This window comes from Ambystoma mexicanum, chromosome 6p (assembly GCF_040938575.1).
Source record: "Ambystoma mexicanum isolate Mex_15411 chromosome 6p, UKY_AmexF1_1, whole genome shotgun sequence".
NCBI classification, from domain to species: Eukaryota; Metazoa; Chordata; class Amphibia; order Caudata; family Ambystomatidae; genus Ambystoma; species Ambystoma mexicanum.
This window is the reverse complement of record NC_090935.1, coordinates 95,932,301-95,946,931: the sequence shown is the minus strand read 5'-3', so window position 1 is coordinate 95,946,931 and position 14,631 is coordinate 95,932,301. Positions and strand designations below refer to the sequence as shown.

Genomic DNA, 14,631 nt, shown 5'->3' with positions numbered 1-14,631 from the left:
ACCAGGGTGACATAGAGGGAGCGGGGACATGCGCTTGGCCTGCGGATTCGTGTCTCTGCTTGGGCAGTGAAACCCCCCCCCCGTGTCTGGTCGCTCAGAGTTGGGGGCACTTTATCTGGAATAGTGCATAACTACGTAAACTGGGACAGGTCTCAAAGGAGTGGCTCTTTGATCCCAAAGAACAAGCCTTTTTTTGTTGAAAGTTCCCTTTCATCGAAAATAAACCGTTCACCGGGTCCTCGGGGTATACACCCCTCCAAGCCACTGCCCACCCTCTGACCTGTACTTACCTCTGGCGCCCACACTCCAATCTGTGCTCACTTACTTCCTGCCCCGTGTGTACTTACCGCCGCTGCCCAGACTCCAGCCTGCCTCTGCTAAACCCCAGTACCCAGACCATCCATTCATGGCTCTGTCTTAACCCCTTAAGTGCCAAGGACGGGTATGCTTGTCCTTTTGGCATAGACTTGCATAATAGCCTGGCACATGAAGGCTACTGCATTTGTTGACAAACGGGCACCCAGTGCGCCCGCCGCCAGCCTCTGAAATTCTGAATGAAAGGCCTTCGGGCGGCCGATGCTCCCCGCGGCCGGCAGGGGGCGCTGCGCCGCCGCTTTCCCTATGCAGGCCCCTGGAAAGTGGTGAGCGCAGGAGGCTGGACGGGGGGAGCCGGGCAGAGGTGGAGGGGGGGGGGAGAGGGGTGCGGAGGAGGGGAAGTTGGACTAAAAGCTTTTACTGCTCCGGTGCCCGGCTTCCTTTGGGATATCTCATTCACAGAGAGTGAGGCGGTCCATTGAGAGAGGGGTCGGAGCGCGTGCGTGTGTGTGAGTGTGTGTATGTGTGTGGATCAGTGCGTCAAGGCACTGGACCTCAACAGTGCGGAGCGGAGCCCAGTGATGCCAAGGTGAACCCAGCCAGGAGGAGTGCCCAGGGGACGCAGCACACAGGCGTGCCCAGCCGGCCCGGGAGTACACAGGGCAGCGACCCTCCTGCCCATTCCTCAAGGTGGCCTGAAAGTCGAGTTGGCTACTTCGCAGCGCTCCCACAGAAAGGATTTCGAGCGCGCCGTGGAGGTGCCCGAAGGGGCAGTTTCTTGGAATATCTGACTTTTTTTGATTGCAAAGGATTTTTTTTTGCTGCTTTTGTTTTTTTTTTCCCTCTGGAGTTTGGCGTTTCTGTCTTTTTCTGGCATCCTCGCGTGCCGTGGGCTTCAGTGTTGGAACATGAAGTCCTCTTCTCGTGGTCATCTTCCTCTTGGGATCCCATTGGTCGGATTTGGATCTTCCGTGTCTTGGCCAAAAAGTTGGGCGCGCTCAGTGGCTATTGGATGTCTCTTCTACCAGGTCCTGCTGGCCTCCGGCGTGAGCACCAAGTGGGATCAGGTGCCTAGGCCGGAGAACAACAAAACCATCACCCTGGCGGTGGTGTTGCCCGAGACCAACCTGCGCTACGCCTGGGCCTGGCCCCGGGTGGCACCAGCCATTGGCATGGCCATTGAGGTGATCCAAGGCGAGCAGCACCTCCTCCACGGCTACACCGTGGACATCAAGTTCTTGACCTCAGAGCTAGATGGTGCCTGCTCGGAGTATGTGGCGCCCCTCAATGCCGTGGACCTCAAACTCTACAATGACCCCGATGTCCTCATCGGGCCTGGCTGTGTCTACCCGGCAGCCTCGGTGGCCAGGTTTGCTACTCACTGGAAGCTGCCGCTACTCACTGCCGGTGCCATAGCCTTCGGCTTCAAGCAGGAAGACGAGCACTACAACACGACGGTGCGCACGGGCCCCACGGCCCTCAAACTGGGGGAGTTTGTCTATCACCTCCACGAGCACTTCAACTGGAGTTCGCGGGCGGCCCTGGTGTACCATGATGTCAAAATGGATGACCGGCCGCACTACTTCATCATCGAGGGGGTCTTCCTGGCCCTGGAGGAGCTCAACAACTTGACCGTGCGACACCAGATCTATTCGGACCATGGCGACGTGGACAGCGTCATCCAATTTATTAAGGCCAACGGACGCAGTGAGTATGAAGGCTGGGCTACCTTGGGTGGCGGCGTCACATGGTTGTAGGCATCACAGTGGTGTTGAGATCAGATGGCAAGAGTGGCATTGGACCAAGAGTTTCACCAAGCTTTGGCCATCACTGGGGCAAGGGCCAAGGGTATCACTTGGGCATTGAATCGGTGAGGCACGGTTATCAATGGGACAAAGAGCTATGGACCCTACTCGGGCAAGGGGCATCCCTTGGCATGGTATTTATGTCTCATGGCCATCATATGGCGTGGATATCACATGGCATGGGCAGTCAGGGGATCACCGCCGCCAAGACAATAACCCGCTATGAGCATGACCGGGCAAAGGATGGTGGGTTACCAGGGCAAGGTGGTCACTGCTTGATGGGCAGATACTGGCAAACGTAGGACGTTGGCATCAGCAAAGGCACCATTCGTTTGAGGGACGTCATGGGAGATAGGCATAGCCGTGGCACGGGCATCGATCGGTGTGGGATAGAGTGCCTGGCCAGAGGAATCACCCCACACGTAGCACAGTGGCGAGGGCCATCACCGGCAGCCCAGGGCTCAGGCACTACTCCACGTGGGCATTGCAAGGGCTTTGGCCAGCGTGATCATTACCCGGGAGTATTGGGGTGTGGTGGGTAGTACCAGCACCCTGGCATCGCTTCTGGAGGGGGGCCTGGGACTGGAAGTGGGAACAGCTGGTTCCACGGTCATTACTCAGCCATAGCTAGCTACTCTCTCCGTGCCCGAGAGCTGCAGAGGCCGGCATCCGGTGCCCGCCGGACATTGTGAGTGCTGCTGTGTTGGAGCATTACGCATGGTGGTGGGCGCTCACACACAAACACGCGCACACAGACACACACACGTGCATACACACACGGGCTAGCGCAAACACACACAAATACGCACACACACACGTACACGCGCACACAGACACACACACGTGCATACACACACGCGCCGTCACACACACAAACATGCGCACACAGACACACACACGTGCTGCACATATGCCCCGAGTGTGACGCTCGGCGCCCTGTGGTGCTAGAAACAGCCTTAGGTAGACGCACTGACTGTGTGATGGTGGCAGCCTAACATTGGTAGACACCATGTGAAGGTCGGAGACCTTCGCTGTTAGAAATACTGAGCGTGTGATAGTTGGAACCACATTTGCTATATGCATCTTATTAAAATAACACAACATAACTGTGTGATGTTTGCAGCACTGTTTTGTCAGATATACTGACTGTGTAATGGCGAAGCCCTACAGTATCACACGTTCTCTATTGACATAGCCTAACACTGTGATGGTGATAGTACTATGCTGTTAAATATACTGATTTTGATGATGGAGGGCATATATTCAGGGCTTTAAGTGTGCCGGGGCTAGTCATTGCAGAGCTCCAGCAGTACTTCTTACACAGATGTTGAGCTGGGGCTCCCACAGTACCCCATGATTAACATCGGGTGCTATTTTGACTGCAAGTGTATGGCAGGGATGTTGTCTCACTGCTGGATACCCAGCACTTGACTCCCAAATGATAACTCTCTCCTTACATACGTACATGACTCGTAGTTTGCCATCATGTTTCTAGTAGGGTGTTATACGAAACTATAAAAGGAGAAAAGCCAGTGTGTGTTATGTGCTCAGAAGAGGCGCAGGCTTCAATCTCTGAAACAGATATGTCCTACATGACAATGTGTGTTTGTTCTAATGTTCCCAAAATGCCCTTTGATTTAATGGAAAGCACCGGGCAGTTAACATTGGTGCTATTTGCCCCTCCCCCCTCCTCCCCTTTTCTCAACGGTGCTGGTTCTCCTGGGTGATTTCAGGGCTGGATGACGATATCAGGTATCAGTTAGCACCTAGAGGTTTGTCTCTTGCCAGCAAAACTCATGTAAAATAACGCAGACTTTAATTTGAGAAAAAAAAAACTGCGCCTCCATAGGGAATATGTGCACACTATTAGCCCTTCCTTGCAGGGGGTAAAAGCTACAGATTATCCCCGGGGAGGCTGACAGCAGAGGAGCTAAAACCCTAAAGGAGCACTTAAGAGCTCTTAAGGACACTGACTAATGTATTTCCAGAATGATGAAGATTTACTCACTGGTTGAACTGCTCTGCTCCTATTCGCGCCATTTGGAAACTGACCCAAAAGGAGCTTTATTTACAATATGCAGACGGGATGCAAAGAAGACCACCCAAGCCCATACTGGCTGGCCCAAAGAACAGGGTTGAAAGGCCTAGTGATGTATTGTTCGTTTAGGGCAAGTGGCCCTTGCCTTATTCACCTGCCCATCCTGTAGTCAGCACCCAGCAACATTTGGCCATGCCCACTTTCCAGGATTCCGTATTCCACATAAAGCCCTGCCAATATTGTTAAATATACTGACTCTGTGACTGTGGGCACCCTATGTTGTGCCTTTAGTGGGACCCACTGCGTGACTGTGGGCACCCTATGTTGTTAGAAATACTGAGTGTGATTTTGGCCGCCTTTAGTGGGACCCACTGTGTGACTGTGGGGACCCTATGTTGTGCCTTTAGTGGAACCCACTGTGTGACTGTGGGCACCCTATGTTGTTAGTGGGACCCACTGTGTGACTGTGGGCACCCTATGTTGTTAGTGGGACCCACTGTGTGACTGTGGGCACCCTATGTTGTTAGTGGGACCCACTGTGTGACTGTGGGCACCCTATGATGTGCCTTTAGTGGAACCCACTGTGTGACTGTGGGCACCCTATGTTGTTAGTGGGACCCACTGTGTGACTGTGGGCACCCTATGTTGTTAGTGGGACCCACTGTGTGACTGTGGGCACCCTATGTTGTTAGACAGTGTGATTTTAGGAGCCTTTAGTGGGACCCACTGTGTGACTGTGGGAGACCCTATGTTGTTAGTGGGACCCACTGCGTGACTGTGGGCACCCTATGTTGTTAGAAATACTGAGTGTGATTTTGGCCGCCTTTAGTGGGACCCACTGTGTGACTGTGGGGACCCTATGTTGTGCCTTTAGTGGAACCCACTGTGTGACTGTGGGCACCCTATGTTGTTAGTGGGACCCACTGTGTGACTGTGGGCACCCTATGTTGTTAGTGGGACCCACTGTGTGACTGTGGGCACCCTATGTTGTTAGTGGGACCCACTGTGTGACTGTGGGCACCCTATGTTGTTAGTGGGACCCACTGTGTGACTGTGGGCACCCTATGATGTGCCTTTAGTGGAACCCACTGTGTGACTGTGGGCACCCTATGTTGTTAGTGGGACCCACTGTGTGACTGTGGGCACCCTATGTTGTTAGTGGGACCCACTGTGTGACTGTGGGCACCCTATGTTGTTAGACAGTGTGATTTTAGGAGCCTTTAGTGGGACCCACTGTGTGACTGTGGGAGACCCTATGTTGTTAGTGGAACCCACTGAGTGACTGTGGAACACCCTTCTTTGTATGCAAGCGACTCAGCGATTTTGGGAACCATTGTTAATCGTACTCTTGGACTCTCGGTCTGACATTAGGAGCTGTATGTTTTTAGATACACTGTGTGAGGGGGGCTCTATATTTGTAGAACTACTCCTTGTGTGATGGTTGGCACTTTACGTTGTTACCATGTGACGTCCGGGGCGGTGCAATATCAGACATACTGTGTGATGACGTGTAGTATATTGTCCAATATATTGACTGGCGCATTTTGGGAGCTGTGCGTTGTTAGACATACTAACTAATCATTTTAGATACAGCACTCCATGACTTGGGAGGAATTGTTAGATGTACTCACGGTGTGACACACGGAGCTGTGCATTGTCAGATGCTCTCATTGTGTGACATTGGGAGCTGTGCATTGTTAGATGCACTCATTGTGTGGCAGTGGGAGCTGAGCATTGTTAGATGAACTCACTGTGTGACATTGGGAGCTATGCACTGATTGTGTGACTTTGGGAGCTGTGCATTGTTAGATGCACTCGTTGTGTGAGATTGGGAGCTGTGCATTGTTAGATACACTTAGTGTGTGTGAATGAGATCTGCGCATTGTTAGATGCACTCATTGTGTGACAGTGGGAGCTGAGCATTGTTAGATGCACTCATTGTGGTACGGTTCAAAGTGACTTTGCATTGCTGGAAAGTGACTTTGCACTGCCGACACAATCCCTGTTTCATGGAACTTTGCAAAGTGTATTTTTTACTGCAAAGATGACTATGCACTGACTTTGCACGGACTTTGCACTGCAAAAAGATACTTTGCACAGTTGTATTAATTAGGGTTTGTGTCAGCTGTGCAAAGTCACTTTTCAGCAGCTCAAAGTCACTTTGAACCGTGTAAAAATGTACATGAAACGGGCCCATTGTGTGACAGTGGGAGCTGAGTATTGTTAGATGCACTCGTTATGTGACACTTGGAGCTTTGCATTGTTAGATGCACTCATTGCGTGACATTGGGAGCGGTGCATTCTAAGATGCACTCACTGCGTGATATTTGGGGCTGTGCACTGCTATATGCACTCAGTTTGACACTTTGAGTTGTGCATTGTTAGATGCACTGACTGTGTGACAGTGGGAGCTGTGCATTATTAGATGCACTGATTGTGTGACAGTGGGAGCTGTGCATTGTTAGATGCACTAATTGTGTGACATTGGGAACTGTGCATTGTTAGATGCACTTATTGTGTGTGAATGGGATCTGTGCATTATTAGATGCACTGATTGTGTGACAGTGGGAGCTGTGCATTGTTAGATGCACTGATTGTGTGACAGTGGGAGCTGTGCATTGTTAGATACACTCATTGTGTGACATTGGGAGCTGTGCATTGTTAGATGCACTCATTGTGTGACAGTGGGAGCAGCGCATTGTTAGATGCATTCATTGTGTGACATTGGGAGCTGTGCATTGTTAAATGCACTCATTGTGTGACATTGGGAGCTGTGCATTGTTAGATGCACTCATTGTGTCACATTGGGAGCTGTGCATTGTTAGATGCACTGATTGTGTGACAGTGGGAGCTGTGCATTGTTAGATGCACTCATTGTGTCACATTGGGAGCTGTGCATTGTTAGATGCACTGATTGTGTGACAGTGGGAGCTGTGCATTGTTAGATGCATTCATTGTGTGACATTGGGAGCTGTGCATTGTTAGATGCACTGAATGTGTGACAGTGGGAGCTGTGCATTGTTAGATGCACTCATTGTGTGACATTGGGAGCTGTGCATTGTTAGATGCACTTATTGTGTGTAAATGGGATCTGTGCATTATTAGATGCACTGATTCGGTGACATTGGGAACTGTGCATTGTTAGATACACTTAGTGTGTGTGAATGAGATCTGTGCATTGTTAGATGCACTCATTGTGTCACATTGGGAGCTGTGCATTGCTTGATGCACTGATTGTGTGGCTTTGGGAGCTGTGCATTGGTAGATGCAGGATTCATGGCTTTTTCTGCACGGTTCAAAGTGACTTTGCATTGCTGGAAAGTGACTTTGCACTGCAAAAAGACACTTTGCACAGTTCTATTAATTAGGGTTTGTGTAGGCTGTGCAAAGTCAGTTTTCAGCAGTGCAAAGTCACTTTGAACCGTTTAAAAATGTACATGAGCTGGGCTCATTGTGTGACAGTGGTAGCTGAGTATTGTTAGATGCACTCATTGTGTGACACTGGGAACTGTGCATTGTTAGATGCACTCATTGTGTGACATGGGGAACTGTGCATTGTTAGATGCACTTATTGTGTGTGAATGGGATCTGTGCATTGTTAGATGCACTCATTGTGTGACAGTGGGAGCTGTGCATTGTTAGATGCACTCGTGGGACATTGGGAGCTGTGCATTGTTAGATGCACCCGTGTGACATTGGGAGCTGTGCATTGTTAGATGCATTGATTGTGTGACAGTGGGAGCTGTGCATTGTTAGATGCACTCATTGCGTGACATTGGGAGCTGTGCATTCTAAGATGCACTCACTGCGTGATATTTGGGGCTGTGCACTGCTATATGCACTCAGTTTGACACTTTGAGTTGTGCATTTTTGGATGCACTCATTGTGTGACATTGGCAGATGTGCATTATTAGATGCATACACTATGTGTCATTGGGAGTTGAGCATTGTTAGATGCACTTAGTATGTGATAGTGGGAGTTGTGCATTGTTCGATGCACTCATTGTGTGACTTTTGGAGCTATACATTGTTACATAGAGTCTGTGTTATTTGGAGCTGTGCATTTTTAGATGCACTCATTGTGTGACATTTGGAGCTGTGCATTGCTAGATGCACTCATTGTGTGACATTGGGAGCTGCGCATTATTAGATGCACTCACTGTGTGACCGTGGAAGCTGAGCATTGTTAGGTGCACTCACTGCGTGACAGTGGGTGCTGAGTGTTGCTAGATGCACTGACTGTGTGACAGTGGGAGCTGAGCATTGTTAGATGCACTCACTGTGTGACAGTGGGAGCGAACATTGTTAGGTGCACTCTCTGTGCGACAGTGGGACCTGTTCATTGTTAGATGCACTCAATGTGTAACAGTGGGAGCTGAGCATTGTTAGGTGCACTCACTGCGTGACAGTGGGTGCTGAGTGTTGCTAGATGCACTGACTGTGTGACAGTGGGAGCTGAGCATTGTTAGATGCACTCACTGTGTGACAGTGGGAGCGAACATTGTTAGGTGCACTCTCTGTGCGACAGTGGGACCTGTTCATTGTTAGATGCACTCAATGTGTAACAGTGGGAGCTGAGCATTGTTAGGTGCACTCACTGTGTGACAGTGGGAGCTGAGCATTGTTAGGTGCACTCACTGCATGATACTGGGAGCTGGTGTAGCTAGGTGAACTCACTGTGTGACAATGGGAGCTGAGCATTGTTAGGTGCACTCACTGCGTGACAGTGGGTTGCGAGTGTTGCTAGATTCACTCACTGTGTGACAGTTGGAGCTGCGCATTATTAGATGCACTCACTGTGTGACAGTGGGAGCTGAGTGTTGCTAGGTGCACTCATTGTGTGATGGTGGGAGCGAGCATTGTTAGGTGCACTCACTGTGCGACAGTGGGAGCTGAGTGTTGCTAGGTGCACTCACTGAGTGACGGTGGCAGCGAGCATTGTTAGGTGCACTCACTGTGTGACCGTGGGAACAGAGCATTGTTAGATGCACTCACTGTGTGATAGTGGGAGCTGAGTGTTGCTAGATGCACTCACTGTGTGACAGTGGGAGCTGAGTATTGCTAGATGCACTCACTGTGTGACAGTGGGAGCTGAGTGTTGCTAGGTGCACTCACTGAGTGACGGTGGGAGCGAGCATTGTTAGGTGCACTCACTGTGTGACCGTGGGAGCAGAGCATTGTTAGATGCACTCACTGTGTAACAGTGGGAGCTGAGCATTGTTAGGTGCACTCACTGTGTGACAGTGGGAGCTGAGCATTGTTAGATGCACTCAATGTGTAACAGTGGGAGCTGAGCATTGTTAGGTGCACTCTCTGTGCGACAGTGGGACCTGTTCATTGTTAGATGCACTCAATGTGTAACAGTGGGAGCTGAGCATTGTTAGGTGCACTCACTGCATGATAGTGGGAGCTGAGTGTAGCTAGGTGAAGTCACTGTGTGACAATGGGAGCTGAGCATTGTTAGGTGCACTCACTGTGTGACAGTGGGAGCTGAGTGTTGCTAGGTGCACTCATTGTGTGATGGTGGGAGCGAGCATTGTTAGGTGCACTCACTGTGTGCCAGTGGGAGCTGAGTGCTGCTAGGTGCACTCACTGAGTGACGGTGGGAGCGAGCATTGTTAGGTGCACTCACTGTGTGACCGTGGGAGCAGAGCATTGTTAGATGCACTCACTGTGTGACAGTGGGAGCTGAGTGTTGCTAGATGCACTCACTGTGTGACAGTGGGAGCTGAGTGTTGCTAGATGCACTCACAGTTTGACAGTGTGAGAGGGGCAGTCCAATAGTAGAAATACTGATTTAGAGGCAGGTAGAGTACGCCAGTATCCCATTCCTTTTAATCCTCAATGATCAATGACCTTATTCCTTCCACATTATCTGGGCTGTTTATATGCCCTATGTGGGTAGTGAAAGTCTTTCCATCCATACCTGAGTTTATTCGTACATATGCAAAAAAAAAACAGCATACACAGCGAGTACCCATGTTTCAATGTATAGTGGCGGTTGGTGATATAATACAGCACGTGCTTCTAGGCCGTCGAAGGCCAAGTTATTTGTAAATGTCGGCCAAGCCCCGAGAAGGCATTATTGGACTATAAAACATGATTTCCTAAGTACTTTTCTGTTACATGTAAAACATTATGTAGGGCCTCACAGAGAATGAAATCCTTAATTCAGGGCAATGACCTGCAAATACGTAGCTTAGCAGTGTATAGCCTGGTCTGTGGCTCATTGGACTAACTCATCCACTACAAGAGCTTGTGTTTGAACTACTGGTCACAGGTTCGAATCCTGGCAGGTTCTCTCTGATCTTTGTGCTCCCGAGGTCGATAAAATAATTCCCCATAAGTGGGGTGACAATAAACATCTGTGGGGGCATGTGTGGATTTTACAAATATACCTGTTATAGCTGTGATAAAGTACCCCCTTGCATGGTCTAAGGATATTGCAAGTCACAGAGGAGTTCTGTGACCATATAGAGGAACGTAAGCGAAGGCCAAAACCCTTTTTACATGTTTTATTCTTAAAATAATACGTGGCCATGCACTATCTTCTTTAATACCTGGCCACTTATGTAACCTATTATATTGTGCAGAATATTTATAGGGAAACAATTAATGAAGGGAAATTGTCCCCAAATCAAAAGCGCTACACCAGTTTACCTGTTTATAAAATTCAATCCAGCCCTGCCTATGAACCATATAATACCACGTAGATCCCTCACCGCTGTGCGATAGATAAAACAAAAATAGCCCGGTGTGTAGAAAGAATATATCTGTATTAGTTAATAGGAAAATTAATATTTGTACAAAATCACAAGTCACGCCACCTCACTCCGTGGCCCAATTGCTTTTTTTTTCAAACAATTCACTTTTCACATAAATTGAAAACACAAATTGGTTAAGGGTAACACAGATCCCAGACACGTTAACCCAACAACACGTACAGTTTTTCTTCTTGTGTTCTTTTCCACCCTGGGTACATCGAAACACAGGTCTATAGAATACTTCAGATACCTGGGTCACTCACAAAAAACTCTAATGTATAGAATCCTGCAGCCCTCTGGACGTGACAAAACAATGTAACTTCACAATCTACTTGAGTTTACTTTAAATAACATGCAGCACTTTTCAGTTGGTAAAAATGATTTAACATGCAAAGCACTCTTTATTTTAATCTTCCTGCACACTTGGCAATGCTAGTGGTGTTATAGCACAAAAAAGGTTTAAGAACAACAAAACACTGTTTATATATATGGAACCCTTACTTCTCCGCCACTATGCAATGCAGAATCTCCCTTCTACCAGGAATCACTTTCTCACTCTCTGTAGAGGGTATGTTTTTATACAGGGGCTTCATCTATTTAAACTTTTCTGCCCCAGCCCAAACCTGGATATTAGGTTTACTATGGAAAGCCCTCTGCTTTAAGGCACAGTCTGGGAAATAGGGAGCAAATGGACATTTTGTTTTCATGCACCCCTCCCTTTAGGGAAATCTGGGGTTGGCAAAAAGAAACAGGAGCACCCAATTACTTTAACAGACCATATATGTATCCACACTGGAAGCAATGTTTTTTTTAATTTCAGAAAAATCACCCCATGTCAGTTGGCAAGAAGGAATTTAATTAAATGATTACTTGGTAAGAACATGCTAGGGATCTACTCCCATACCCCACCCGCTAAATAAGGAGAAGGTATTAACTCAAACATATCACCACAAGACTTGGTTTGGATGGACAAGTTACTTAAAAGTTGCCATAAAATTCCACCCTCAGTCATTGATAGTTCCAGCGTAAATCCACCAAGATTTGCCTCTCCTTGTGTGGATATCATCTTCTATCTTTCCCTGGATTCTTCCACCTCCCAGGCAATGTTGGTTCTCCAGCAATTTGTTTTCAGCAGTTCCACTCAGAGGATATCATGCAACTCTCCCCTTTTCCCATTCTGCATCCCCTTTGAAATCCACAATCACACCATAAATTATCTAAATTAGGATATGTCTGCTGATTTGCTAACTATTCTGGTTGGACATCTATTGCCTACCCCCATGGCAATGATTGGTTCCTTGAGTTACTATGCAACATCTGTATGAGTTATAACCCTTCCGCTTTGAAATGTGCATATTTGACTACTTCAGTTATGACCATAAAATCTACAACATGGTAATTTTTTAAAATGTATATATAAGTGTGCCAAACTTTGTTTCCGAAATGGTCTAAGCATGCCGCATTTAATGAAATGTGATTTATTTTGGCACAATGTTCCAGGTTTGAATGGCAGTCTTTTGTAATTTATTCAATAAATATAACCATAATCAACATGAGATTTTTTTTAACAGATATCTAATTCAACAAGCTATCGTCCCCCCGAATCTCTGCTTCGTGACATTTTATGGGAACCTATCATGATATTTCAGCTTTTAACTTTAATTCCTAAGGTCAAATTTCTATCAAAGAATCCCAACAGGCTGGTCTTCTCATAAACTTTCCAATGATATTTGAACCATTACTGTGCACATTATGATTCCCGGGGTAATCAACAATTTGATTTCCCCATAGCACCTATGGTAGTTTCAAATGATATGCATACTTTTATTTCTATATATATTTCGTATTCTTCAAGAAACTTCACATATAATTCAGGCCATTTGCTTCATTGTTCGTTTGGCCTGCTGTAAAACACATTCTTGTGAAGTCAATGGCCTGAAGAAGTTTTCTTATCTTCCTGACCAGATGCGTCTAATTCCACCCCTTAGCATCATGTGGCTGTCTCCTGGGCATTTGAACTGTCATAAGCTCAAGGATAGGGACCACAGATTGAGTTGTTAATTCCAACTATTCCCAACTCATTAAGGGCTGCCTCTCTGTTTATAAAGGTGTTAGCTTCTCACTACAATGAATTCCTTCCCAGGCACTGCTTTAACTTCAAAGACATTTCCAGATCATAGTGAGAAGGTCAGAGTTTTGGCGTTCAGCATAGACTGAAGTCAATTCTTATGAACAGAAACTGGTGATTTTAAAATACATGTTTATTTCCATTACATGGTGCCTGCTTCGATGTCTTCTATCCCATCCGATACATTTCACTTCCATCTTCCTTCTGGCATCTTATTTATAACAGTTTTACTATATCCACCAGTTTCCTAACTGTGTGCCTTTGAATTCTCATCTGCAGTGTGGTTTCATTTTTAAAATGTTCCTTGTTCCGAGCTGCAGAATGCACACATTTCCATGGATTTTTAGCAAATGACCCAGCGTTTTCATGGTTTTGCAGTTGAAATGAACTGCTGGCATTTTAACTGCCAGTCCACAGTGACCTTTACAATTACCAGGAAGTATTTCTACTCTTTTAGGCCCAACGTGGGCAGGGCAGTTTATTGGTCTTGGGGCTAAGGCTACCCCACAGTAGGAGATCTCCCAGGTGTTGGTTCATGTAATCAATGTAGAATCTATTTGGAATAAAAAACAAACAAATATGCAGCTTCTAACATGTTGCAGAAAAATAGTTTACAAAATGCATCTAAAAATGTTTGCGTTTTGTGCTCTAAAATAAGGAATAACATGCTTCCATGCATTAAACTCCAGCAGTGTACCAAATGAACACAGTACAATAAACAGGTTCTTTTATCAGTTAATGGCTGTAAAGTGTCACAGGAAGTGTTATTACAAGAAAGGAATGTGTACATCTTGTGAAGTCTTTAATTAAGTTCTGCAGTGGCAGCTGGAATTCTTCTTTGTGCTGGCTCAAGCAGTAGGCCTTGAGACCTCCCAACTGAAGCATAATGACTGATTACAGAGCAGTAGTGATGTCATTTTATTATTACAGAGCAGTAGGGATGTCACAACTAGCCTGTAATAAGAACATTATTTACAAACTTTTATACTGGTATTGCATGCTGACATGTATAACAAAATGATTAACAGACTTTTATGCTGCGCTTTTATACTGATATTGCAGACTACCATGTATTGTAAGAAAATGATTAACAAGTGTTTATGCTGGGCCTTAATGCTGGTATTGCAGGCCACCATGTATTGTATGAAAATGATTTACAGGCTTTTATGCTAGTTTTGTAGGCAACTGATTTACAGGCTTTTATGCTGGGGTTTTATACTGGTATTTCATACTACCATGTATTTAAGAAAATGATTCACAGGCTTTTATGCTGGTATTGCAGTCTACCATGTGTTGTAAGAAAATGATTAACAGGTGTTTATGCTGGGCGTTTATGCTGGTATTGCAGGCTGCCATGTATTGTAAGAAAATGATTTACAGGCTTTTATGCTAGTATTGTAGGAAACTGATTTACAGGCTTGTATGCTGGGATTTTATACTGATATTGCAGGCTGCCATGTATTGTAAGAAAATGATTTACTGGCCTTTATGCTGGCCTTTTATACTGGTATTGCAGGCTACCATGCACTGTAAGAAAATTATTTACAGACATTTATGCTGGGTTTTATACTGGTATTGCAG

The 14,631-nt window shown here is 46.7% G+C and overlaps 1 protein-coding gene across 1 annotated transcript in view; it reads left to right on the top strand.

Moving 5' to 3' along the window:
- The first annotated feature begins 770 nt into the window (after window positions 1-770).
- NPR2 (natriuretic peptide receptor 2) overlaps window positions 771-14,631 on the top strand; it is a 558,288-nt gene continuing 544,427 nt past the window's right edge. The window contains exon 1 of the mRNA XM_069626775.1: window positions 771-2,022. Within this exon, the coding sequence (XP_069482876.1) occupies window positions 1,224-2,022 (799 nt within the window). The 5' untranslated portion in view covers window positions 771-1,223. The remainder of the gene's footprint in view (window positions 2,023-14,631) is intronic.